The sequence below is a fragment of the Neodothiora populina genome (assembly GCF_041146345.1).
Source record: "Neodothiora populina strain CPC 39397 chromosome Unknown canker_contig_8, whole genome shotgun sequence".
Classification (NCBI taxonomy): Eukaryota; Fungi; Ascomycota; class Dothideomycetes; order Dothideales; family Dothioraceae; genus Neodothiora; species Neodothiora populina.
Window position 1 is genome coordinate 303912 of NW_027191411.1, and position 26823 is coordinate 330734.

Consider the following 26823-nt stretch of genomic DNA (forward strand, 5'->3'; position numbering starts at 1 on the left):
GCCATGGTTACCTTGCCTTATGGTGATGGTGATTGTGATGATGATAGCGACGCTATCGTCATACGGGGTTGAGCTGCACTCCAGGGCTGTCTCATGTGGGGAAGGAAGGGCTCCAGGCAGCAACCGGCGACAACACAGTCATACCTCACTTGACCCAATTACCAAGAAGACATCTCCGTGCGCGATGATTGCAGTAACCCAAGGCGAGCAAGACTAAGCCGATCGTAACCTGCTTTTATTTCCATCACAAAGATGTTGCTGTAGTAAGTGGAAGAGTAACGAAGAGTAACCACTATACAAGTGGCGGAGATAAGATAAGATGCAGGCGCCGGCCGACCCTCTTTTTGACGCATGGGGCGCCTCTTATTCGCCGCTTCAAACCACCCGTATTTGCAGTGTCATTGAATCATTGAATAATTAGATCTCTAAGAAGTGAATCACGTCGAATCATAACCGAGTGAATGTGAACTTGAATCAACCTCTTTCCCTCTCCATCTCCACTCAACTCACCTGTGCCTCAAAACTTGGCTCAATTCCGTCTCGTCCTTTTGTGCGCCTTCCTGTTCGCTTCGTCTGCCCTTTGGTCCCTTGTGCTCCTGCCTTCTGCCGTCGTTAGCATACCTTCATCCTCGCCTCTGCCCTGCTCGACACGAACAAGAGCCCAGTCCGTGCTATAGAATCAAGACATTCAATTCAGGTAGGCAAGCGGCTTGAGTATGCCCAAAAAGCACAAGAACGGAGGGAGGAAGCAGAAGAAGAGCAGTGCGCCACCCGCGAGGTCTCCCAGGGCCCCTCTTCCCACCTCTGCCTTCTTCACTCCAGCATCGGGAAAGAGTGCACATGGTCAGTCTATGCGGCCTATACTATTCGCCACCTCGTGCTGACCCTACTAGGCACCAACTCGCCTCGTCCCTACTTCTCTCTGCGTGATGAAGTGAACAGCACCGAGCGCCACCATCAGCCATGGAATCCCTCGTCGCGCCTCAGGGATCGTGCCGTCGCCTTCGTCAGCGCCGGCACCATAGCCCCTCTCGAAGACGCCGAGATTGACGACCCTACACTTTCAGCGTCACAGCCGCAGGAGCGAGAGCAGGATGATGAGCTAGACGACGACGAGATCCGAGACGAAGAGGACGACGACCAGGACGAGGACGATGACGATGACGATCAAACCCCCGAAGTCGCTCTCGACCACAGTCTCGACGACTTAGATGCTTCTGACGGTGCCCTGGCTCAGATGAAGATTGACGTCACCTCCGCCGTACCTGCCTCTTCAAACACACTACTCGGTGCCTTTGACGGCGCGACAGACCATGTGCCGAACGGAGAGCAGATTGTGATAGAAGAAGAAGTCAAAGTGCAAGAGAAGGTTGTCAGCATTGATCAAGAGGTCACTATGGAAGAAGGCGTAGAAGAAGCACCACCTTCCATGTTCTTCATCGACACACAAGGCGACTCGGACCTCGCCTTCAAGGGGCAGAAGACCACCATACCGCCTCGTCCAGCTTCACCTACCCCGTCTAGCTCGAGTGAAGAAGTCGTCTTCCGCGGTCGTGGTGTCACTGTTCGAGATGACCCTATCGCAGCAACAAAGAAGTCCGCGCCGAGTCAGACGCCATCACAGCAATCTCGCCCATTGACACTTCGACCCGCAGCTCACGACACGCCGCTCGACGCTCTGGAGCGAGCCATAGATCAATCCCAAGCACAGTCTCAGCAACCAAAATCAGCGCCCAACTGGGGCAGACCTGCACCCGAAAAGGAGGAGCCTCGGCATTGGCAACATGCCGATGGTTCAGTCTCAGCTCGTCAGTCAAATTGGCCAGTGACCCAACCACAACCGCGCTTAGATCAGCATCTCAGTGCCACTATCAAGCCGGCGAGTCGGAGAAGCAAGAAAGCCAGAAAGAAGCAAAACAAGCTGATGCGTCAAGAGCTGGATCCGGAAGATGAGCTGTTGCAGGACTACATCGATAACATGGATGCCGACGAGCGAGAAGCATATGGCCTGGCTCAGTCGGACGATTCAATAGACGACCTCTTCAACAAACTCCTTGACCAGGATGACGAACCTGAGGCCGATGCCAACATGGTACTGAACGTTGACACCTCTTCTGGATCTGACTCTTGGCACACCGACAACGGCGAAGATGACGAAGATGACGAAGATGACGAAGATGACGATGACGACGAGGAAGACGTGGGCGACGAGGAAGACGAGGTTTCAGATGCGCTGGACGACCTGGACTCATCTGATCTAGAATCTGAACTAGAGTACCACGAACGCGAACAATGGGAAGACGAGGCTGACCTCCGTCAGCGTCAACGAGACGCCATGACGGACGAGGAGATTGCTCGCATCCTGGCCAAGCAAGAGGAATATGGCATGGGCGGTGACGACTTGCTGATGTTCGACGACTCAGGCTTTGGCGACCTCGATGCCGCCAGAGCAGGCATTGGAAACATCTCCGGCACTGTCAAGCTTGGCTCTCGCTCATGCAACAAGAACGGCATGCGCAAAGCCAAACGCGCCGGCAAGAAGAGTGACCGCTTTCCTGATGCTACGCTCATGGCCGATGTGCTTGAAGAAGATCCATATGGTGGCTTCGATGTCATGGACTTTGAGAGACCATCGCTCAGAGCCAGGCCAAAGGGCCGCAAGTCTGCCGGCATCCTTCCGGAGGAACTGGGGCTCAGCGACGATGATCTCGTTGCCGACCTGAAGAATGCGTGGGAGAACGATAGATCCAAGAAAGCCTCTCGAAAGGCCGAACGCGAGGAGCTGCGCTCATTGGGCTTACTGGGTAGCGGCAAGAAGAATGGTAAGGGCAACAAGTTCAAGCCTGACATGTCCGTTCGCTACGAGGAAGGCATCTCCATGTCTCAGGTCCGTGTCGAGCTGCGTGACTTTTTGGACTCAGAGGAGTGGTCAACGAAGCACTTCCCACCCATGCTCAAGCAGGATCGCAAGGTTCTACATGAGATTGCGAACCACTTCAACCTCAAATCCAAGAGTGTGGGGTCTGGCAAGAACCGAGCCCCTGTGCTCATAAAGACGACGAGAACGATAGAGTGGAGCGAGGAACATTTCACTCGCGTCCAAGGCTTTGTGCAGCGCGGTTTCTTCCGTCAACCTGGCAAGAAGGGCAAGACGAGGGACTTTGCTGCCGACAAGATGAAGAAGAGATCAGGCGGTGGCGGCGCTGCCGGCTATGCCAACGGACAAGTCGTCGGTGCCGATGCACCTGAAATCGGCGCTTCGAACTTCGGACGCAAGCTCATGGAGAAGATGGGCTGGCAGGCTGGTATGGCTCTGGGCAAGGAGGGCAGTGGAGGTCTTCTTGCTCCTGTCGAGGCGAGGATCAAGTCTGGCAAGGGAGGTCTCGGTTGAGGTTGTTGTTCAATTAACGCCGGTGTCTGGCAGAGCTCGAGACATGCCTTGATGGCTGAATCTGGGCTGTACCTTTGTTTGTCGAGATTGTGATTGTGCGAAATTCAGATTCTCTTCGCTGTTCAAGTACAGCATAAAGTAGAGACCTGCGCTTGCGCTGAAACCCGAAGCATTTCTTTGATCGGAAGACCGCGTTCACCGTGATGACCTTTTACATACCACGTCTGTAATTCTGGAAACATAGCAGGGCGACCTTTTGATCAGTGGCTCACTACAATGTGGTAGGCACGCTCATACATGTCGTGGACCAGCATCTTTGTTCCACAAAATCTTACCTTCTTGACTTACACGTAATCATCGGAGTTATACGGTCCTTCCGGTATGTATTTACATCATCTTTGACTTTTACTCTGAAAGGTCTCACTTGCTTGTTAGATGGAAGATGCCTTACTTGATGAAGCGACTGAGCAGCCAAGCTTCACTCACAGCTTCGGAACAGAACCTCGGAGACAAGCCTCCACTCCTACAACATCTCTCGCGCGAGAGAGAGAGACTCGCTTATCGCAGCTTACCTTATCATAGTCGACTACTGCCACTAGATACCCAAGTGAAGTGAAATAACTATGATTCGACGAGTGATGCGAAAAATGAAAGCGATGTTCTCACGATTATGATGATTCATCCATAATTACATCTCCATAAAGTGCCCCGCAAACATGCCTAAGATCACACGTTCGCGAGAGTCTCACAGTTGTCGGACGTGCAGACGACGTCGAGTAAAATGCGATAAGGTAATCTATCTATCGGATGCTTCTACAGACCACCAACGACAGTACCCACTGACGGCTGTCATTCAGATCCATCCAGCGTGCTCGAGATGCGCAGCGTCAAGTCTGACTTGCATATATTCCGACCGCAATGCTCCGACGCCGGGATCCCCCAAGGAGAGTCCTTCTTCATCTAGTGCAGTGGTCGAAAGAGCGCCTGCTCGACGTCCTATTGAGCATGGTCATCTGGAAGTCGGTCAAAACGGGTTTTCTTTTCATGCGAGTCCGACGTTCTGGGGCAACTCTAGTAAACAATTGGTATCTATCTATCTTTCTCTTGCCTTCTTCGTTCCCGATTTGTTCAGCTGATTATTGATGTCAGGGGGGGACCTTCGAGCTCTTTTACTGAGTGTGTCGACTACGAGGACACCCTTCCACAGCGCCTTTGAGGGTGTGGAACCAAGTAATCCTAAACTGGGAGGTTTCAGCAGACGAACTCCCGTGTTCAGTAACAATGACGATTTCACGCAGACTTGTCCGCTCTGTGGAGCGCGGTTGAGTCTGAACTGTCTCTTGGCTATGCTACCGGAAAAAGATGTCTGCGATCATCTTTGCAACCTGTTCTCGGTTGCTGTGTACCCTCTGATGCCTATCTTGCATCAACCGGACTTCCTTGCGCAGTATCGTGCTTTCTGGGCCGAGAGCATCAACAGGAATTGGCACGTCACTGGCCCAGGACAAGTTGTCCGCAAAGATCCGTCTTTTGTCTGCTTGCTGTTTTCCATGTTGTTCGCAGCGACAATCATCGAGTCGTCAGGCCCGGACTCTGGAGAGGCGGAAGACATATTCTCTGGGGACTTGTATTTTGCCACCATGGCCTCGCTGAACTTGACTGGATTCCCCAGACGCGCCACGCACAACTCGCTCGCAGCGTATCTGTTTGCTCAGCTACAGATATCAAGAGAAGAAGAGTTTCTTGATTCCCCTACGTTTGTGAGCACATCTTTCAGGACAGCGCTGAGCATGGGCTTGCATCGAGACGGAAGTGCTTTCGGATGCTCTCCTGTTCAGATCGAGACGAGGAGGAAGCTCTGGTGGCACGCAATCCATCTCGATACCATGGTGGCTTCGTCGTCGGGATTACCGCCGCTGTTCATTAACGAGAACATCTCGAACACGGGAATGGTGAGTATTATTGAAGATCGTGCGGTGGGCGCGACAGATCTTACGGAGCACGAGTACAAGAGTGAGTTTCTTTTTGAAATTGTCAGCGACAGTCTACTGATGAAGAGCAGTCGATGTTCGACATCTCGTGGCACGATCTCGGTACACCCTGACGAAGTCGATTAGGGGCATAATATGCAAGCATCTAGAATGCAAGCTTGACACTTTACGTGATGTCGAGGAAGAACTCAGCAACCTCGACGAACTACAGAAATCCGTGTGGTCCATGATCTCTCAAATTACAGACGACAAGGGAACCAGTATGGCCCTGACACTGAACTCACAACAATATGGATCAACCCAATATCAAGACTTGCCGCTGATGGAGCAGGAATGGACGCTCGAGAATCAAGCACCAACGGTACAGATCTTCCGACTCTTTTCGGCGACCATGCAACACATGATGTTACACAAAGCCTACATCATGCTCTTGTATCCAGCAATGAAGGCGCAAGACAAGTCAATCTGGGGCTCGGTGCGACAAACGGCCATCCGACACAGCCACGCTTACATCCGTCTGTTTGCGTTATTGTGCACAACACCCCAGTTCGCCTACTTCTCATGGATGTATCCCGGCACCTACCAACCCTTGCAACCACTGTCTCTCATCCTCGCAGACCTCATCGAAGAGCCCAAATCCGACGAAGCAGAGACCTCGATCGGATTAGTAGACGCCATGTTCGCACTCTACCAAGTAGGAGAAGGCGTGACATCCTCCGGCTCTCAGCCAACCCCCAACCCCTCTTCCTCTGCAACAACAGCATCCTCAAGACTCCGCTCAGGCACCCAAACCCGCCGCCGCTTCCTCTCGCGCGCAGGGCAAGAAGTCTGGTCCTTTCTCGTGTCCGCCCGCCGCAAAGCCCTCCTTCAACTCGGACAGGACCCACACGTACTGCTTCCAGTGAGTGTAGACTGGAGCTCGTACGCCGCGCAACCGACCTGCGTATGCGGAGGCAGCACAGCGCCCTGCGCGCTGACGAAAACCGTCCTATCGCTGCCTCCTCCCTCGCAGTCCCGACAACCCAGCAGCGACCAGCAAAATCACTTCGACGCGCATAATATCTTTCCCTCCTCATCTGCTGCTGCTTCGTCGACTCGTCTGCAACTCCAGGGTCAAAGCTTAGATTTCTCCTCGGCTCCCTTCTCAAACTTGTTGAACAACAGTAGCAACAATGCAAATACTTATGTCTCGGCAAACACCATCATTCCCCAAGGCCTGTTTCCGGACCTATCCTCTCTTTCCCCCTGGGGCAGCAGCGACGACATCGGCAGTGCGGGGTTAGGCGGTCCTTCATCAATGGCATCACCTTCTTCCGGTGGTGGTGGTGGTGCATCGGGCACGGAAGGGATGGCATTTGATTGGGATCAGTGGGATGCGGTTTTGGGTGGTGCTATCGGAAGTTTGGTCTGATCTTCTTTTTTCCGCTTTCTTTTCCTTGTTCTCTGTCGGAGAAGAAATAGTCATTTCTTTTTTTCGGATCGCTTTGTTGCATTCATGGTCTTGGAAACAAGTTGTCCGTGTGGGATATGAGAAATGCTAATAACGTCTGTCTTATATGGTTTGGTCCAGTCTGGACTAATTTCGTCATTTTGGTCCTTGGGTATTTTGTGAGGCGGACGATATTCGCGTACTTAGGCGAGAGACAGGGTGTCATCAATTACTGGGATTAATGCCAGGCTTCAGGATTACTCTCGTTAATGTTGCTGCTGCTATTGGTTCTGCTACACTAAACCTGCTTCTGCTTCTGCTCTTGCTCCTACTCATGCTTTTCGCCTGCTGTCACTGCAGCACCTATTTCTTCTCTTACCCGTCTCTTATACTCTTACCCATGACTCTTACTGCTTCTGATTCTGCTACTGCTACCGCTACTGCTGCACTACCAAGCAGAGATCAAATGGATAGATAAAAAAACAACTACATGAGAATAATTCTTGACCTTCCCTCTCTCTTTCTACTTCCTGCTTGTTCTACTACCAGAACATATTACGCGCACCTTGTGCCTTCTAGGCGCCAACCAGAAAAAAAAAGGACAAGTCTGCAGCGAACGAAACAACGACCAAATCTAACCCCGAGCACAACCACCAGCGGCCGAAGAAGAAGTATCACAAACAACCACAAGGCCCGGAGTGACGACGCTCTGGCGCCAACTAAATTGCGCGCCGACTCTGCTCCCCGCCCCATCGACCCCCTGAACCCCCACAGACGCATACGCGCCATTTTGATCGTCCGGCGCTGCACCACTCGCGTCTCCGCTTCCCGTCGCGTAGTAGTTGTACACAAACTGCCCGGGTCGGTCGGTGGTGTACGTGAGAGAGAAATGGAAGAGTTGCGACGTGTTGCCGCGGGTTAGGATCCATTCGTAGTAGACTGTGGTGTTGGTGTAGGAGTAGAATATACCTTGGCCCGGGGGGTAGGGTGAGTTGTTGTTGTTGTTGTTGCTGCTTGAAGGCGGGAGGAGGTAGAGGTCGTCGAAGAAGGGGCAGGCGGTGCTGTTGGGAATGTCGTCGTTGGATGAGGGGAGGCGCGCTGCGGAGTAGGATGCTGAGCCGGTTGTTAGGGAGAGGATCTGGTGTTGGATGTTAGTGGGTTGTCATTCTAGCTTGTCGAGAGCAGTAATTGAAGGAAAAGGAAAGGAAGGACTTACGCCGTTGGTCGAGGCAAAAGTGTGCGAGTCAGACTTTGAATATACTTGCATGGCGAACGGTAGATCAATCTCGCAGTAGGTATCATCTTCTTCTGTGTCTCTCGGATCTCCAAAATCGCACAAAGTGGGCGAGGGGATAGTGTTGACTGTGTTCGAGGGAATCGGGTAACCTTGCCCTCTTGAAGATGTTGACGAAGGACTTGCCAGTGACGACGAAGAGCTGGTTGTAGAGACCGAAGATGTGTGACTGTTAGATACCGTTTGGTATGCAAAAGTGCCGGAAACTGGTTGACCGGACTGGGAAGCAAACCCTGAGCTACTGCTCGACGACACGGGTGGAGGCGTCCCGCCTGTGCCAACCAGAATAGCAAGACTGACAAGTGGACTAGAAGCTGCATTGCATGTGCCCAAATCGACATGCAGATAACAAGTTCCTGAAGTTTGAGCTTCTTGTACAGCAGAAAATACAAATGCTTGACAGCCACTCAACACATCACAAGCTTTCATACATCCTGAGATCCCGGCCGAGGTGAATTGTACAGAGTCTGCTCCTCCTGCCATGTCTGTGGAGGGGTAGATCTTGTAGATATTGCCAATGGAATCCGTCATGTAGGTTGGAGTCTGAGTAGTTGCACAGGTATAGTTTGAGGTATATGTTGGTGTTGCTGCCGTCATGCTGCTGGTCGTAGATGAAGGGGAGCTGTTGACTTGTGTGGAAGACAGCGAGCTTGAACTTGACGTATCTGTTGATATCGACGAAGAGCTCGATATTGCGGACAAGGTTGATGTCGAAGCCAACGACGTTGGCAGCGATGACGAAGTGTATGAAGATGTAGAGGTCGGCAGACTTGTCGCAGTGAGAGGAAATGAGGAGGTTGAAGTCAGCAGTGTCGAGGAGGTGGACGAAGACCTTGACGTAGTGGTTGACGTTGAGGTTGATTGGGAACTGTTTGATGTCAGAGTAGACGTACTTGACACTGCAGACGACGAGCCGCTTGAAGTTGCAGACGATGAGCCACTTAAAATTGCAGACGACGAGCTACTTGACATTGCAGATGAAGAGCTTGACACAGCTGTCGCAGTCGATAAAGTCGAAGTTGCAGATCCAGCAGGCGACGACGTCGTGCCCGCTGCAGAAATGAGCCTGATGGCACCAACAGCATATCCACCAATTGGAGCAGGCTGAAACATCATTTCCTGAGGATAGTCGACCTTGATATAGCAAGTACCCATGCCAACACCATTCATGGCTCCGAGGTAGGTGAAGCCGTCACAACCAGCGGCCGCGTCACAAAGTGCAAAACATGCATTAAAGTCATACACGGAGCCAGCGTTGCTTCCTCCGCCGGTGGTGTCATTACCACAGCCGAGTGCATAATGCATGCCATTGCAGTCCGTAATGTTCTGCATGTTGTTTTCAGGGCACGTATAGATGGCGCACGATATCGACGGGCTTGCGGAGCTGCTTGTGCTTGTGGTTGAGAAAGCCACGGACAAGACTGATGTAGACTGTGAAGATGGCGTGCTCGTACTGCCTGTCAATGTGGACGATGCTGATCGCAATGAAGTTGAGGTCGACGTTGATGAAGATAAGACAGAAGGCGAAGACAAAGCTGAAGGAGAGGACGAGATAGCACCACTGGAGGACGATCCAGTCGTGCTTGATGGGGTCGGTGCTGAAGTAGAACTAGAGGGCATGGAGGTTGAGGTACTTGCCGGACTTCTTGTTGAAGATGATGGTTGGACAACTGGACCAGGTCCTCCGGAAACCGAGATGCTGGCAGATGAGACAAATGTTCCTGTTATTGAACTGAGAATAGAGCTAGAGGTCGTCGTTGTAGTGGAACCAGCTAATGACGAATTTGCAGGAGCAGCCTGAACCAGACTGATGTATGCTGTCCTAGGCGCGCCACTGATGAGGGTCCCACGGGAAGCTTTTAGATAGCAAGCCCCAGTTGTCCCCGTCCCATCACTCATACCAAAAGTGACGGCTACGAAGACTGCATATCCGTTACAGGCAGCAGTACATCCTGATATACCGCTGGTAGTGTTGATAGTCAAGATCGTTACAGCAGTTGTGTCAGAAGAGCAGTGTACGGCATAGACCGCGCCCTCAGCATCAGTGAAGCTTCCCTCGTGACATTCCGCAGTAGAGCCTGATGGGATGCTAGTGGTGGAAGACGTAGTATCAAGTGATGTAGAGTCTGTTGAAGTGTTTGTAGGCACTGTATTGGAGCCAACACCAGATGTCCCTTTAGCGGGAGATGTTGAAGAAGATATTACACTACCAGTCTGCCCACCACTCATCAGTGTGCTCGATGAGGTGAGAGATGCAGACAGGATGTTTGAAGACAAGCTACTGGGAACAGAAGTGCCCATGCTTAGAGAGCTCGATCCAGAATTGGTAGACGGTATGCTTGATGACATTGAAGCGAGAACTGACGAAGTTCCCGAGTTCCCTAATGATCCTGACGATGACCTCGAAGACACACTATATCGATCAAGGTTGCAGTTGCCGAAAGCGACCTGACATCCAGTTGAGCAGTAGTCGCTCGTAGTACCGCACCATCCATATTTGCTACCTGGAACTTTGTCAGACAGATGGGCTCTGAGATTATACTGATGGGAATCATCGTGTCTCACAGCAGCTGCCAAAACTGGATCCGCTACACTGCTCAGCAGAGTCGCCTCCACATCTACCGTCTCGAGAAACAGTCGTGGGTTCGACAAAGAAGCCAGTGTAAGTTGTATTCGCCGTCGTTGAAGATACAGATGGTGATTCAACTCCTGAGGGAGTCATCAGGGGCGATCCTGTGGAAGTTGCTCCCAAGGCAGTCAATGCTGATGTAGAGCTTGAGCTTACACCAAGTGGAACTACTAACGTCAATTAACGCGGTATACATGATTCATATAATGACTTACCTGATTCTACGATTAACATGACAGAGCTCCAGCTTCGCTGAGGCTCCATAGGGCCGACAAATTTAGCTAGGATTTGTGCATTCTGTAAAAGACCAGGGGGCAGCTTGTAAAATTGAGCAGTACCGTTCGTGAACAGCGTGTTGTTCCAATTGAGTAAGTGATCATTGGAGGAGAAGAAAGTACTGATACCACCCATACTTGGAGAGCTAGCGAATATCTGGTCGGCCAATCCTGCCTCGGTAGCTATGTAGCTGCCGTTCGATGATATGATCTGACCATTGACAATCTGGTACACTGCAGCAGAAGCAGCATCGATGGTAGTATTTCCGTTCGTAGTCAGCCAATATGGCGCCGTAGATACATCTGGATATCCCGAAGTATCTACCTGCTGAAGTCGTATGACGAAGGGAGTCCCACTGTTGGCCATCGAGTCTGTGAAAGGGGTAGGCAGGACAGTCACTGTAGACGGTACAGTGACTGTCGAATACGTCGCACTGCATACGCTAATATGTGTTGTGACTGTTATCATTCCCTGAGCATCTGCGATTCCCGAGTCAAGTACAAGTAAAGAGCCCAGCAACCAGAACTTGGTGAGTTTCATGATTCGATCACAAGTGCAATTGTATCCACGGTATAGAGCAAGCCAAACGAGAGTCCCCAGCGAGAAAGGCTAAGTGAAGTATGTGCGAGAACCAGACTGAGATGAGTGATCGAGCGCGACGACAGAGGATCTGAGAAGTTAGTGCTGGGGACCAGATGAACTCCTGATCAAGGTATGAATCGCGCGCCATGTTTTCATTCCTCATCGTGTCAAGGATGGTTTAAATTAGTCGAGGAATGCATGTCCTCTTGTCTTACAGTGAATGCTACGTTATTCACAGGCAGGCATGTAAACGGTGTCACACTTGCCAGTAACAAAGGCCTCGCAAGCATCTTGTCGAGTATGTGATCCACGACAAGACCTGCGGGACATGGTCTCAAGGCTATACCAAAGAGCCTATCTTACAGGAAGCATTGTTGTCGAGAAACGAAGCCGAAAGCCCCAGTGCCGCGTGATAGTGGTGTCGAATCTTCCACCCCCCCTTGGCCAAAGAGACACGATATACCGCTGTGGTACAATACGTTTTACATCAGGACGAAACGCAGTCTCTGCAGAATCATTGATTGCAGCGGTGTTCGAGTGTGCTGCGAAAGATACACGGTAGTCGTGGAGCACGTGATACATGTGCTTTTACCTGGTCTAGACACAACCAGAGCTAAGGTACCTGGCCACAACATAATGAGAGTAACAAAAATTCAAGAACATCTGTCGAAGTTTTGAAATACTGAATTTATCGCTGTTTGAACAGAATTATTCATTGATGCGGAAAACAAAAATTCATTTGGAGAACATGCGACGATTGCATTACAGTAGAGCATTGAGTTATCCACGCCATTCATCCAATAACAAGAATCGAACGCTCCTTTATTGTTCATTGTAGAACACCCGACTTGGCACTAGTAAAAGGAAAACCATCCGCTAACGATACAAGGAAATATTGGGAATTTTGAGGGTCATATGCTAGCACTCTACAAAAGGACCATGGCGCCACCAGAGAGGACGGCACCGACGACATACATGCCGAGTCCGAAGACTCCGAAGTCGAGGCCAGGGGCGGACAGACCCGCAGCACCACCAGTGCTGCCAGTGGAAGAGGCGGAGGCAGAGCCGGAGGAGCCGCTGGAACCAGAAGCGGAACCAGCACCAGCACCAGTAGCGGTAGGAGAAGCAGTCACGACTCCAGTGCCAGCAGTGCCGGCCTGAGCCATCAAGGAAGAGCAAGCACCGCTGGGCTTTTGGGTAGCCTTGGTAGAAGCAGAACCCTTGAAGTCACAGGCGCTAGCCTTGTTGGCAGAGCTCTGCTCGTTGTAGTATGCGTTGAGCACGTAAGCAAGTTGCTCGGTGGAGTTGCACATGCTGTATGCACCGTAGACACCGGTGGTAGCGTTGTGAGTAATGCCGTCGCAGGCAGTATCACTGAGACCGCAGACAGTGCCAAAGAGATCACCCATGTCATCCTCGCTGACATCGGAGGAGACAACGCAGGCGAGCGAGCTGTACATGCAGCTGCAGAGCTCCTGGTTGGGGCTTGGGGGAAGAGGGCTGGCCTTGGCCTCCCAGGCGGAGTTGATGGTCGGGCAAGCTTGAGCCGAGTTGGTGGGGCTATAAGAAGCAGCGTTGACAAGGGACGGGCTGACGGTGGCGAGACGGCTGGAGAGGTAAGAGAAATCGCTCAAGGTGCTGACGGTGTTGCCGCTGACGGAGACGAGACCGTAGTCGTTGGCCTCCTGGAAGTACATGTAGACGATACCACCAGACCAAACGCTGGTCATCTCGTCGTTACCGTAGAGAGCGTCAACCTCGGAGAAGGTACGGGGCTGGACGGTGTTGCAGCCGTACTCAGCGAAGAACGAAGGAACAGAGTAGTTGGAGAACTCCTCGGTGCGGACATCGTAACCAGACTCCTTGTAGGAAGAGTCACCGCACCACGAGTAGATGTTGTAACCCCAGAAGTCGATGGCAGCTTCTTCATCACCACAGTTGAAGTAGTTGGCCATATTCACACGAATGTCAGAGTCGTCGTTGGTAGCGTAACCGACACCAATGGTTCTGTAACCCTTGGCCTTGATGTAGGCCTTGGTGTCACGGACAGCAGCCTTGACGAAAGCGCTGGCATTGGTGGTGTTGGGGGCGTTCGAGACCTCGTTGCCGGCGAAGAAACCAAGAGTGTTGGTGTACTTGGACATGACATCAACAACGGAAGTGTAGCGAGCGTAAAGCTCATCGTCCCAAGCGGGGTCATCACGATTGATGGACACGCTGGGCTGGGACAGATCAGAGACGACGTAAATGCCAGCATCGGCAAGAGCGTTCATGCACTCGTCGTGATCCTGTGTAGGGTTGACGGCGTAGACACGGATGGTGTTGGTACGCAACTGCTTGAGGTAAGGGATATCACGCTTGCAACCAGCAGGGTCAGCGAGAGGATCGCTGTAGGTAGTGGTGTCTGACGAGTTGCCACCAGTCACATCCTGCTGGTAGGCGACACCGCGCATGTAACTACAGGAACAGATTAGCCCTTGTCGTTGCCATCAAGAGATAGGCGTGCAGCAGCCATAATCGACTTACAATTGTGTGCCATTTGTCTTGTAGAAGAATTTAGAGCCCTTGATGACAATAGGGTCTACATCTGCGACAGCACTCTTGACAAAGATGCTGGCAGCAGCGAGGGCTGTAGCAATGCCGACGCCCTTCATGTTGAGACTGTATGAATTGGTAGTATTGAGATTGTCGGAAATGTGAGGAAGCTGCTTGTTGATCCCAAGATAAGGGGTAAGAACAAGTCGAAAACTCCCACGGAAGGCACGGCCTTGATGTGGATGAGGTTATGAGCGAATGTGCAAGAAAGTTGTACTTGGTCTAATAAATGAGTGTACGAAGATGGAATATCACAAAAACAAGATGATGAAAACAAGAAGCACCTGATGAAGATGGTGAAGATGCAGAAGCAGTTGTTGTCGTTTGGGAAACGACGGGGGCGGGTCACATAAAGACACAAGTGTGGGCCACGCAATGCGCCCTCCCTGGAATATGCTGATCAACGGCACCGCGGAACCGACTTCGCCACTGCACGTTCAACATCGATGGTTTTAGCACTTTACGTGGAGCCCAAGCCCTGGGCCCGTCTGGGCACTAATCTCCCGTATCTACAGCATATTACTGAAAGTGGTATCGAGGGAATATCGCCCTTGTCGTCACTCGTATCCATGCTGAACTCAGAAGACCGCTTCAAGCGTCAACTCTGGGACATCTCAAAAATATTCAAATCACTGAAATGTTCGCTCTGAGCTTGTCTGCTCACATTGGTACTAATCGGGGGCCTTGGCTCGGAGCATCACCTCCTGCTCTGCTGGATGACAGGCCATCCTCCGCTGCCCGTTGAACCTTGAAGCGCTGAACCTTATAAAAACTTCACAAGACGCGCGCCCACTGTGCACATCGGACGACTGGAAGACCGAGAAATATATCGATCTTCTGATGTCGCAGCTTCTGAAATCAGACACTTAATGGAAGAGTAAGAGTAGTCCAGAAGCTGCACATCTGAATACGATCCCTTTACAAGGCAATGCATCGGCCATGAATACTTCCAGGCACTCTGGTCGAAGGGAGGTGGCTCGAAGGAGGGAAAGCAACGAAAAGGGGGATGTCCTACTACTCAGTTGTGGCGAGGCGTTGTTGCCTCCTTATGTATTCAATGATGTTCTCTCTCTTAGGGGTGAATATCAATCACAAGCTTCTTCAAGCTTCCTCAGGTGTGGTTTCTAGAACACCTTCACATTGGTGATATACAGATAAGGGAGAGGGAGTAGTAAATCAATAGAAGCACTATGGACATGCAATGGCCAATATCCACTTCCAGATGCAGTATCAGACCGCAAGTCGGCAATGCGAAACACAGCCTTGCGCCACGCTTACGAAGCACAAATATCGTGATAAAGCACGAATTTAGTGGTGATAAAAATACAGGATTTGATCATCTGTAGTAAAATCAATCGTGGGGCTAGCATCGAGGAGGAGATTATTAGCAAGGCTACACCCACACTAGCATCTCCCGCGCAAGGTGTGAACAATATTGCTATCATTACAGGACTCGGTCAAGGTGGTCCTTCAGAGTCGGCCAACAAGATCAGACGCAGAGAAGAACCACAAGACAGCAAGTACCAGGTAGATTACGTGAAGCACTCTAAGGTTCCAGCCACGGGCCCTCCATGGATGACGACCAATCTGTTGATCACGGATCCGCTGGCAATCCAAGCGGGTCGCCTCTTAGGTGGGAGGCGTGCATAGCATAAAACCAGAAATAACTCGCATGAGCAAATGAGCTGGTTGGCCACTCTCGCGTCGGTATTGACACAACACGCTCCGATCGTTGAGCGTTGCTGGTGCTAGTCTACGTGATCACCGTGTACGGCTGGCGGGAACACATTGCATAAAGTGTGGTAGGGTTGGAATTTGTTTGTCGTATGAAACCAACATTGGTGAGTGGGCGATGCTGCATTAGGAAAAGTGCTGTTATCCGGCAGCGGGCGGGGGAAGAAGGTACCGAAAGTGCAAGCACCAATGTTTCTGAATTAATGGAGCAACCAATCGATATCGACAAGGTGGAAAACTGGTGAGATTGAGAGTTGGCTGGTGCACGGTAGCGCGACCCGCCCCTGGCGATTCATATGCGGCACAAAGTGTTTGGTGTCGATGATCGCTCGCTGCAAGTTGTCGTGCCCGGTCGTGAGCTCGGATGATTTTTTCGCCTTCCCAGCCGTTGAAACACGATTTCAAAAGTCCGCCCCTTTTCCCGTTGCTTCGCGCCTTCTTCGACCTACGGTAGGCTCACCAAGCGCGACCATCCGTAGCTTCTACATTCGTTCTTCCTATTTTCATTTCCCTGTCGACAATACCTCCCTTTTGTCCTTTTTTCTCAAGACACCACACTCGTTTTAAAAGTGCGAGTGCTTGAGTTTGGAGGGATATACAAGACTTGCTGCACGAAGCTTCGGACTTGGTACTCAAGGCCGCCAATCAGCTTCCGAGTGGAGGGAGACACTTGACTGCCGCGCGTTCTCACGGCAACAGAGCCTTCGTTAACGCAACACACGACTGCAATCATTGCAACCACTGCAACACTGCATATCAACAGCAATCCACCTCTTCAGAACGAGCCTGCCAATTCTTGTCAGATTCACTTTCTGCGTGGCGACTTGTTTTCCATCCCTTTTCGTTGCGGAATAATCGTCTGTCTGCACGATCTAATCAACAGCTAAAGCCTAGAGGCAACGTTCGCTTTGACATACAAACACGACATCCTTCCATCCTGGACCATCAGAATTCGATTTTCCAATCCAAAATTGCATTTGGGACGCATGTTAGAATAACTAAGGTGCGTTTGATCATTAGTTCGCCGTACACCTGCGTGGTCGACGTGATTGCCACAATTCATCAACAATATTGCATCTTGGCACCCAACGGCCATAATTTTTTCAGCTTCTAACTCATGTTTCAGTACTCCCAATTAATCAACAATCATGGCGCAACCTCAACAGCAAGGTGGCGGCCATTACGATGATGGCTATGCTCATCAGGGCGATGGTTATTATCACGATGATCAAAGTCAAGCTTATTACGACCATAATGGTCAAGCTGGTGGTTACGGCCACCAAGGTGAGGGTTACTACGACGAGAGGTTAGTCGAAATTCTTTGGATGTGAACGTGTGATTCTTATGGCTAACACGATCTCCAACAGTGGCTACGAGCACGGCGAGCAGGGTCCCTATCAGCACGATGCTGGATACTACGATGCGAACCATCAGGGCTACCAAGACGAGTACTACGACAACCAATACTACGATCAGGGTGCCCCGGCTGCCGGACAGCAACGTGCTTATGGTCAACCCAAGCGTCGCGGTGATTCTGAGGAAGAGTCAGAGACTTTCAGCGACTTCACAATGAGATCTGATCAAGCTCGTGCTGCAGAAATGGACTACTACGGACGTGGTGACGAGCGTTACAGCGGCTATGCCGATGGCCAAGGCCGTGGCTACCGCCCCCCATCGTCCCAGGTCTCATACGGTGGCAACCGATCCTCTGGTGCTTCAACGCCTGTGTACGGTATGGATTACTCTAACGCCCTTCCTGCCGGACAACGCTCCAGAGAGCCATACCCTGCATGGACTTCCGATGCTCAGATCCCTCTCTCAAAGGAGGAGATTGAGGACATTTTCCTCGATCTGACCGCCAAATTCGGTTTCCAGCGTGACAGCATGCGCAACATGTTTGATCACTTGATGACGTTGCTCGATTCGCGTGCCTCGCGCATGTCCCCTAATCAGGCTCTCCTTTCGTTGCACGCTGATTACATCGGCGGCGAGAACGCAAATTACCGAAGGTGGTATTTTGCCGCCCATTTGGATCTCGATGACGCTGTTGGTTTTGCCAACATGAAGCTCGGCAAAGCCAGCCGCAGAACTCGCAAGGCCAGAAAGGCCGCAAAGAAGGCTGCCGCCAAAGCTGATACCGAGGAAGAAACCATCGAAGCCATGGAAGGAGACAACAGTCTCGAGGCAGCTGAATACCGCTGGAAGTCTCGCATGAACAAGATGTCACAGCACGACAGAATCAGACAGCTTGCCCTTTACCTTCTTTGCTGGGGTGAAGCTAACCAGTGCCGTTACATGCCCGAGTTGATGTGTTTCATCTTCAAGTGCGCAGACGACTACTACAGCTCTCCAGCTTGCCAGGCCAAGGTCGAGCCCGTCGAGGAGTTCACATATCTCAACAATGTCGTCACCCCTCTCTACCAGTACTGCAGAGATCAAGGCTACGAGATTTTTGAGGGCAAATATGTCCGCAAAGAGCGAGACCACGAAAAGATCATCGGTTATGATGACATGAACCAATTGTTCTGGTACCCAGAAGGTATCGAACGCATCATCTTCGAAGATAAGAGTCGTCTCGTTGATCTGCCCCCGGCCGAGCGTTACGAGAGACTTCAGGATGTACACTGGAAGAAGGTGTTCTTCAAGACCTACAGAGAGACTAGATCCTGGCTCCACAGTATCGTCAACTTCAACCGTATCTGGGTCATCCATTTGTCATTCTACTGGTTCTACACTGCCTACAACTCTCCTACTCTTTACATGGGTCACTACGAGCAACAACTAAAGATGGTCGTGCCGGCGCCTGCCCAACGATCAGCTGTCGCTCTAGGTGGTACTCTTGCGTCGTTCATCATGATCTTGGCTACCCTTTGCGAATGGTCCTACGTGCCTCGAAAGTGGGCTGGTGCTGAACATCTTACCAAGCGTTTGATCTTCCTCATCATTGTCTTCGCAATCAACTTGGCACCCGCCATCTACGTCTTTGCTGTCGGCCATAATAACGAAATTGCAAACGCTTTGAGTATCGTTCAATTGATAATCGCACTCATCAGTTTCATCTACTTCTCGATTGTCCCGCTTGGAGCATTGTTCTTCGGCAGCTACCTTAGTGGCAGGTCGAGGAAGTATGTCGCTAGTCAGACGTTCACGGCATCTTACCCTCGCCTGAAGGGCAACGACATGTGGCTTTCATATGGTGTCTGGATTGCGGTCTTCGGCGCCAAGTTGGCAGAGTCTTACTTCTACCTTACTCTGTCCATCCGTGACCCTATCCGTATCCTGTCTACGATGAAGATTCGCAACTGCATCGGAGTCACTTACATTGGCAACGTCCTCTGCCTGTGGCAGCCTAGAATTCTCCTGATCCTTATGTACCTCACTGATTTGGTGCTGTTCTTTTTGGACACCTATCTGTGGTACATTATCCTCAACACAGTTGTCTCTGTGGCTCGCTCTTTCTACCTTGGTGTTTCCATCTGGACACCATGGAGAAACATTTTCTCGCGTCTGCCGAAGCGTATCTATTCCAAGGTTTTGGCTACTACTGACATGGAGATCAAGTACAAGCCCAAGGTTCTCATTTCTCAGGTTTGGAATGCCATCATTATCTCCATGTACCGTGAGCATCTTCTTGCAATCGACCACGTCCAGAAACTCCTATACCATCAAGTTCCTTCGGAACAGGAGGGTAAGCGTACGCTCAGAGCCCCAACCTTTTTCGTCTCACAAGAAGATCACTCTTTCAAGACCGAGTTCTTCCCTGCCCATAGTGAGGCCGAGAGACGTATCTCCTTCTTCGCACAGTCATTGTCAACTCCCATCCCTGAACCCGTTCCTGTGGACAACATGCCAACTTTCACCGTCATGATTCCTCACTACGGCGAGAAGATTCTCCTGTCCCTTCGCGAGATCATTCGCGAGGACGAGCCTTACTCTCGAGTCACCATGTTGGAGTATCTCAAGCAGCTTCACCCCGTGGAGTGGGATTGTTTCGTCAAGGACACCAAGATTCTCGCCGACGAGACTTCCCAGTTCAACGGTGATTACGAGAAGACCGACAAAGATGCCCAGAAGAGCAAGATCGATGATCTGCCTTTCTACTGCATCGGTTTCAAGTCTGCTGCTCCTGAATATACCCTGCGCACCCGTATCTGGGCTTCTCTTCGATCTCAGACTCTGTACCGTACTATCTCGGGTTTCATGAACTACAGCCGCGCTATCAAGCTTCTCTACCGTGTTGAGAATCCTGAGGTCGTGCAGATGTTCGGTGGCAATTCCGACAAGCTTGAGCGTGAGCTCGAGCGCATGGCCCGTCGCAAGTTCAAGATCTGTGTCTCTATGCAACGTTATGCCAAGTTCACCAAGGAAGAGCGCGAGAACGCCGAGTTCCTCCTCCGTGCCTACCCGGATCTGCAAATTGCTTACCTCGACGAGGAGCCTCCTCTCAATGAAGGAGAAGACCCCCGCATCTACTCTGCTTTGATCGATGGTCACTCCGAGCTACTGGAGAACAACATGCGTCGCCCCAAGTTCCGAATCATGCTTTCTGGCAACCCTATCCTTGGTGATGGCAAGTCTGACAACCAAAACCACGCCATCATTTTCTACCGCGGAGAGTACATCCAACTCATCGATGCCAACCAGGACAACTACCTTGAAGAGTGTCTTAAGATTCGTAGCGTCTTGGCCGAATTCGAAGAGATGACCACTGACAATGTCTCGCCTTATACTCCTGGTCTTACGACTCCTAAATTCGATCCTGTTGCCATCCTTGGTGCTCGTGAATACATTTTCTCCGAGAACATTGGTATCCTCGGTGACGTTGCTGCCGGAAAGGAACAAACGTTCGGTACTCTCTTCTCACGTACACTGGCTCAGATCGGTGGCAAACTCCATTATGGTCATCCTGATTTCCTGAACGGTATCTTCATGACCACTCGTGGTGGTGTGTCTAAGGCACAGAAGGGTCTCCATCTGAACGAGGATATTTATGCTGGTATGACTGCGCTCCTTCGTGGTGGCCGCATCAAGCACTGCGAATACTACCAATGTGGTAAGGGTCGTGACTTGGGTTTTGGCTCTATTCTCAACTTCACGACCAAAATTGGTACTGGTATGGGTGAGCAGTTCTTGTCCCGCGAGTACTACTACCTTGGAACTCAACTACCGCTCGACCGCTTCCTGTCTTTCTACTATGCCCATCCTGGTTTCCACATCAACAACACCTTCATCATGTTGTCGGTCCAGCTTTTCATGTTCTGCATTCTTAACTTGGGTGCTCTACGTCACGAGACCATCGTGTGCAGATACAACCACAACCTGCCCATCACCGATCCCCTGATGCCTACTGGCTGCGCCAACCTTGTTCCTGTCCAAGACTGGATCGAACGTTGCTGTGTGTCAATTTTCATCGTGTTCTTCATCTCCTTCGTTCCCCTCACCGTTCAAGAATTGACGGAGCGCGGTGTATGGCGTGCGGCTACTCGTCTTGCCAAGCATTTCTCGTCCCTTTCCCCCTTGTTCGAGGTTTTCGTCTGTCAGATCTACGCCAACGCCCTTCAATCAAACTTGTCGTATGGTGGCGCCCGTTACATTGGTACTGGTCGTGGTTTCGCAACTGCACGTATGCCATTCGGCATTCTCTACTCGCGATTCGCCGGTCCTTCCATCTACCTAGGCTTCCGCCTACTGCTCATCCTTCTCTTTGGAACCATAACAATTTGGGGATACTGGCTTCTTTACTTCTGGGTCTCTCTGCTCTCGCTTTGTATCTCACCATTCGTCTTCAATCCTCACCAGTTCGCATGGGCCGACTTCTTCATCGACTACCGAGAATTCCTCAGATGGTTGTCTCGCGGAAACAGCAAAGGCCACGCTGCCTCGTGGATCGGCTTTGTTCGTCTCTCGCGTACTCGCATCACTGGTTTTAAGAAGAAGGTGCTTGGCGAGCCATCTTCCAAGCTTTCCGGTGACACCCCACGTGCTGGCTTCAGCAACGTCTTCTTCGCCGAAATTGTCGGTCCTCTATTCTTGGTTGCTGTGACCTTCATTCCTTACCTTTACATCAACTCCGGAACCGGAATTACTCGCGGCAAGAACCCTGGCCTTGAAGCGAACGATCCTAAGCTTCAGCCTACCAATGCTATTGTGCGTATCGCAATCGTCGCGTTCGCTCCAATTGGTGTCAATGCTGGTGTTGCTGGTGGTTTCTTTGGCTGTGCATGTTGTTTCGGTCCTATCTTCGGCATGTGTTGCAAGAAGTTTGGTGCGGTCTTGGCTGGTATTGCACACGCAATTGCAGTCATCGTGCTGATCATTTTGTTCGAGGTCATGTTCTTCCTTGAAGGCTGGAACTTCACCAGAACCCTTCTGGGCATGATCGCATCTCTTGCCATTCAACGCTTCATCTACAAGCTCATTATCGCGCTTACTTTGACCCGTGAGTTCAGGACAGACTCATCGAACATTGCCTGGTGGACTGGCAAGTGGTACAACATGGGCTGGCACTCGATGACTCAACCCGGACGTGAATTCCTCTGCAAGATCACCGAGCTTGGTTACTTCTCGTCCGATTTCTGTCTCGGCCACATTCTGCTCTTCATCATGGTTGTGCCCCTTTGCATTCCTTACGTTGACACTTTCCACTCGACCATGTTGTTCTGGCTCCGCCCCAGGTACGTAATAATGATTTGATACGTTTTTCCTAATATTCTCTAACCAATTTCGCAGTCGTCAAATCCGCCCTCCCATTTACTCTCTGAAGCAATCGAAGCTTCGCAGACGCCGTGTCATCCGATACGCAATCCTTTACTTCACGCTTCTAATCCTCTTTGTGGTGCTTATTGTAGCACCAATCATTGCCTCAAGATTCGTCAAGGATCTACCCTCAATCCCAATGAATCTGGTGCAGCCCACCGGACTTAACAACAACGACACCTCTGGAAAGAAGACCGGTCACGGTCTGCCAGGCGTGCAAGTAACATCAGCAGCGTCTGGATCTGGTGCTGTTGCTTCTGGCTCTGCTGCTGCTTCTGCCTCTGCCTCAAGCACTGACTCGGCAGCTCGCCGCTGGGTATTCAACGAGTTTGCGTACTAGATGTTATGACCAACGGAGCTCAATTGTTCGTATCTACAATAGAAAGGAGTGGTTAGGGGTTGGCTGCGGAGTCAGCGAGATTGTTGACTGTTGATTGTTTATTATTTGTCTAGCCAAGGGCCTCTGCATTTAAATTCAGGCGTTATTTCATTCTTGAACACAGCTGTGTACCATAAGGGCAAAGCGGGAGAGCTTCACTTTCTATCCCTACGATGATCATTATGGTCTTAGTCACCACCGGGGGCATCGGGGATTACCTTGAGTGCGTATGTCATTTGCTTCTGTTCATCGGGAAAGGAATACGGCCCGTAGGATCAATCTTTGTCTATAAAAAGATGCCACCATTTCTCTACGATTTTGTTGAAATTGCCTCTGTGAGATTAATACTTTGAAGTTGCCATAGTAAGATTGATCGTACAAAGTGGTTCGACACAGCAGCGAATGAGAAGTCCGGATAATGCTCGGGTAAGCAGGCCTCCGTCGGCGAGCTGTAGTGATATTCGAAGGAGGGGTTGACATGGGCGTAGAATGTATCCCACCAGACACCTAGCTAGCACGCATTATCGAGTATAATAGCACGTACTCGATATTACACCTGTCCGTCATTGGTACGTCCATATTCCATTCACTAGGTTTTGCGGACTTGGTGAGGTTGATGGCTGTCGTGACTCGCGATGCCCGAGATGTCGTCGAGTCAAGGAAGGAGCGACACGTCAATGGCTGTAGTTGCCTGTCCAATCCACGCATGCCCTCTTTCGTAGCGCTCAGGCATCTCATTCACCTCAAGTCCTTTCGTCGAAGTGAAGATAGACTCGAGTGAATGGGCAATGAGCTGACCGACAGTAGTGCTATCTTGCCTCGAAACCGCCTCTCAAGATGCCCGCCATGCTCGATGACCCAACGGCGGCCATCATATACCGTACTTCAGGCGAGGCTCCATACCCTCGACCTCATGACTCTTTGCCGGCGAGCATTACGCCTCGTCATGTCACGCTACGCGATCGGTCTACAATGGCAACTCTCGTCCCTTTCTCCACGCCAGCCCAGGTTCCAAAGTCTCTCGTCGCCTATCTTTGCGCGCTTCTAAACCGCGAGATCGGAAAGGGTGACACGTATCCCATGGTCAATCTGCTCACCGAAGACAGCTTTGGCCCATATTGGTTCGCGAACTTTGGTGCTGTCATGTTGCTCGGCGAGCTGGCCGATGTGGAAAGTGTATGGGCCATGGAGCGCGAGATGGAAGCTGCTGGAGAATGGAATTGGGGAAAGAGATGTCTGGGCAGTTTCTATATAAAGCCTAACTATCCAGGTAGGTCGAGCCACGTCTGCAACGGCGGCTTCTTGGTCACGGACGCTGCTAGGAATCGAGGCGTCGGTAGACTGATGGGAGAGGGATACTTGGAATGGGCCCCGAAATTGGGCTACACTTACTCTGTCTTCAATCTCGTCTACGAGACAAACATTGCCTCCGTGCGCATCTGGGACGCACTTGGCTTCAAGCGTATAGGTAGAGTGCCTGGTTGTGGCAACCTCAAATCTCACCCGGATACTCTTATCGATGCCATCATCTTTGGGCGTGATCTCAACGGGGAAGCCGAGGATTACCTGTCCGAGGAGCGCTTTGACAAGATAAGATACTACCTCAAGACAGGCATGTATCCTAATGGAAGCGACCGCGCCGAGAAGAGCCGTCTGCGTAGTGCTGGTGCTCACTACAGACTTGTCACCGATCGCGAGAGCGGCGAAGAGAAACTGATGCTGAAGGACAAAGAAGTCATCTCCGACCCTCAGAAACAGTACGAGATCGCTCACAAGACACATTCCATTGCCCATGCTGGTATCAACAAGACCACCGCCAGTATTGCCGACAAGTATCACTGGATACGTATCAAGGAGACTGTGTCCCAAGCGATCCGCAACTGTGCCGACTGCAGAGAGACTAGCAAACCGGGAGGTCAAGCCAAGCAAGCAAAGGCGAGCACTACTACAGCGCCAGAACGCCAGCCGAGCCCGCGAGGTGGTGTTCCGCAAGAGCAGCGTGACTTGTCGCCATCCTCCGGTCAGGTTTTGAGTCAAAACCATTCCGCATCGGCCACGCAGCAGCAGCAGCAGATGCTTCACTCTCCTGGGACTTCTGCTGCTCCTACGTCCCTAGAGTATCATCACCATCAAGAACCCCTGAGTCCTTCTCATGTAACAGACCATCATGAGCAACACCAACACCACATGCCTGCTTCTATGGACGATATACATGCTCCTTTTGACGACTACGACGCTATGCCCGTTGACCCCCAGATCATGGAATATGAGGCGCGAAACTTCGGTACAGATCCCAATGTCGCGCAGCAACAACACCAGAGCCAAGCTCAGTACATGCACCCCATGCATGATCATGACAATAGCTTGATTGTTACTGACGATGACGGGACCTTTATCAGTGCTTCTCAGCCCCATGGCACCAACAACTTCTTTGACAGCCAGCAGCAGCAACACCAATGTATTTCCACGGAACTAGGAGGCGGAAATGGCGGCGTGCGCGCTGCACTGCTAGAGGAGCAGCAAAATACGGAGGACCAGTTGCATGAAAGTATGAAGGACTGAAAATCTGAATCGTCGAACAGACATATACATATATAGTTTAGATCCACTCTGATCCTCGTATGTTCCGAAGGACAAACACAGTGATCACACTTCAGGTCAAGTTCGAGGTGGACCTTGACACAATTCGATCAAATCATCCTAAATTCACTCGAGCTTTCTAGATTAATGGCAATTGGGATATACCTTTTTTGGACCTGATAGATTGTTTTGAGAATCAACATGAGATGTCGAAGACACGCCTAGCATACGACTGCCCTCGTGGCATCCCTTGACTTTATGTTTGACAGCTTGCATAAATATGACGAACAACCCTCACCTTGACGACCTCGAGTCAGCAAGCAGATATTTATGGAGATGTTCCAGGGCTCCAGCAAGTGATCTGCGCAGGGATCCTGCCAAGACCGGAAGGAAGGCGCACTCCGGCCCCCTGGCGTGTAATCTCGACACGGCGAGGAATGCTTGAACGGCACGTTGTGCTTTGATACTGATCATCAATACTTTAGTGTTTTTTTCTGGTCACTGCAGACGTAGAGACTTCGAGTCGCTGGACCTGATGAAAGAAACGGGTTGCTGCTATCGACAACATGAAGCAATATGTCATCGAATGCGTCGAATGTGCCCTCTGAGCCTTTCCCCCTCCACCCACCTGCTTACGACAAGATCAATATCAGGGACGATCCTGGAGTCCTTGCAAGACATCACGTGGCCATACTTCGGCATGCTTTATGTCTGTTCGGTGGCTATCACTAGGCAACAGGGTTAATATCTCCGTGTTGCACAGCACTTCCTGACAAGTATGCAAATCATTCCATTCACAGCAGTAACTCCGCCGTATCCATTGTAGTCAGGTCCACAGGCCCGCTCAGTATAGCACAGCACACAGACCAAAACAGACCGCTATTCGCCTGGAAACAACGCTTTTGCATTGCCCAATTAGATTTCGGTCAACCCTGCCGAGCATGTTGTCGTAATGAACTTTACTACACACATATTACAACTCAAAAGGGGAACTGGTGTTATGTGACCGAAGCCAAAATCATAGTGAAAGGGTCTGGCATCACCGTCTACTATATGCCAGATGTCGGTGACATGATCCACAGTTCAGACAGCCGTGGGACCCTTGAGAATCTCAGGTTCACCTAATATGAAGGACTATCCAGACGTCCTGTTGATTGGCAAAAGATGGCGCGGACGTCACAAAGGGG

The 26823-nt window shown here is 51.0% G+C and overlaps 6 protein-coding genes across 6 annotated transcripts; 5 read left to right on the forward strand and 1 right to left on the reverse strand.

Moving 5' to 3' along the window:
* Positions 1-716: 716 nt before the first annotated feature.
* Positions 717-3391, forward strand: AAFC00_006595 (uncharacterized protein; the record flags this gene model as incomplete). Its single annotated transcript, XM_069346573.1, has 2 exons — positions 717-843; positions 894-3391. The coding sequence occupies 2 exons, from the start codon at positions 717-719 to the stop codon at positions 3389-3391; spliced, it is 2625 nt and encodes an 874-aa protein (XP_069199443.1).
* A 716-nt stretch (positions 3392-4107) lies between these two features.
* On the forward strand, positions 4108-4567 carry AAFC00_006596 (uncharacterized protein; the record flags this gene model as incomplete). Its single annotated transcript, XM_069346574.1, has 3 exons — positions 4108-4182; positions 4249-4476; positions 4541-4567. The coding sequence occupies 3 exons, from the start codon at positions 4108-4110 to the stop codon at positions 4565-4567; spliced, it is 330 nt and encodes a 109-aa protein (XP_069199444.1).
* A 170-nt stretch (positions 4568-4737) lies between these two features.
* On the forward strand, positions 4738-6793 carry AAFC00_006597 (uncharacterized protein; the record flags this gene model as incomplete). Its single annotated transcript, XM_069346575.1, has 2 exons — positions 4738-5404; positions 5454-6793. 2 exons carry the CDS (start codon positions 4738-4740, stop codon positions 6791-6793), a joined length of 2007 nt encoding a protein of 668 aa, XP_069199445.1.
* Positions 6794-12518: 5725 nt separating this feature from the next.
* On the reverse strand, positions 12519-14246 carry AAFC00_006598 (uncharacterized protein; the record flags this gene model as incomplete). Its single annotated transcript, XM_069346576.1, has 2 exons — positions 12519-14049; positions 14119-14246. The coding sequence occupies 2 exons, from the start codon at positions 14244-14246 to the stop codon at positions 12519-12521; spliced, it is 1659 nt and encodes a 552-aa protein (XP_069199446.1).
* Positions 14247-17069: 2823 nt separating this feature from the next.
* On the forward strand, positions 17070-23017 carry AAFC00_006599 (uncharacterized protein; the record flags this gene model as incomplete). The annotated part of the gene is made up of 3 exons (XM_069346577.1): positions 17070-17227; positions 17289-22595; positions 22651-23017. 3 exons carry the CDS (start codon positions 17070-17072, stop codon positions 23015-23017), a joined length of 5832 nt encoding a protein of 1943 aa, XP_069199447.1.
* An 876-nt stretch (positions 23018-23893) lies between these two features.
* AAFC00_006600 (uncharacterized protein) lies at positions 23894-25618 on the forward strand (the record flags this gene model as incomplete). Its single annotated transcript, XM_069346578.1, has 1 exon — positions 23894-25618. The coding sequence occupies one exon, from the start codon at positions 23894-23896 to the stop codon at positions 25616-25618; it is 1725 nt and encodes a 574-aa protein (XP_069199448.1).
* Between the last annotated feature and the right edge of the window lie 1205 nt (positions 25619-26823).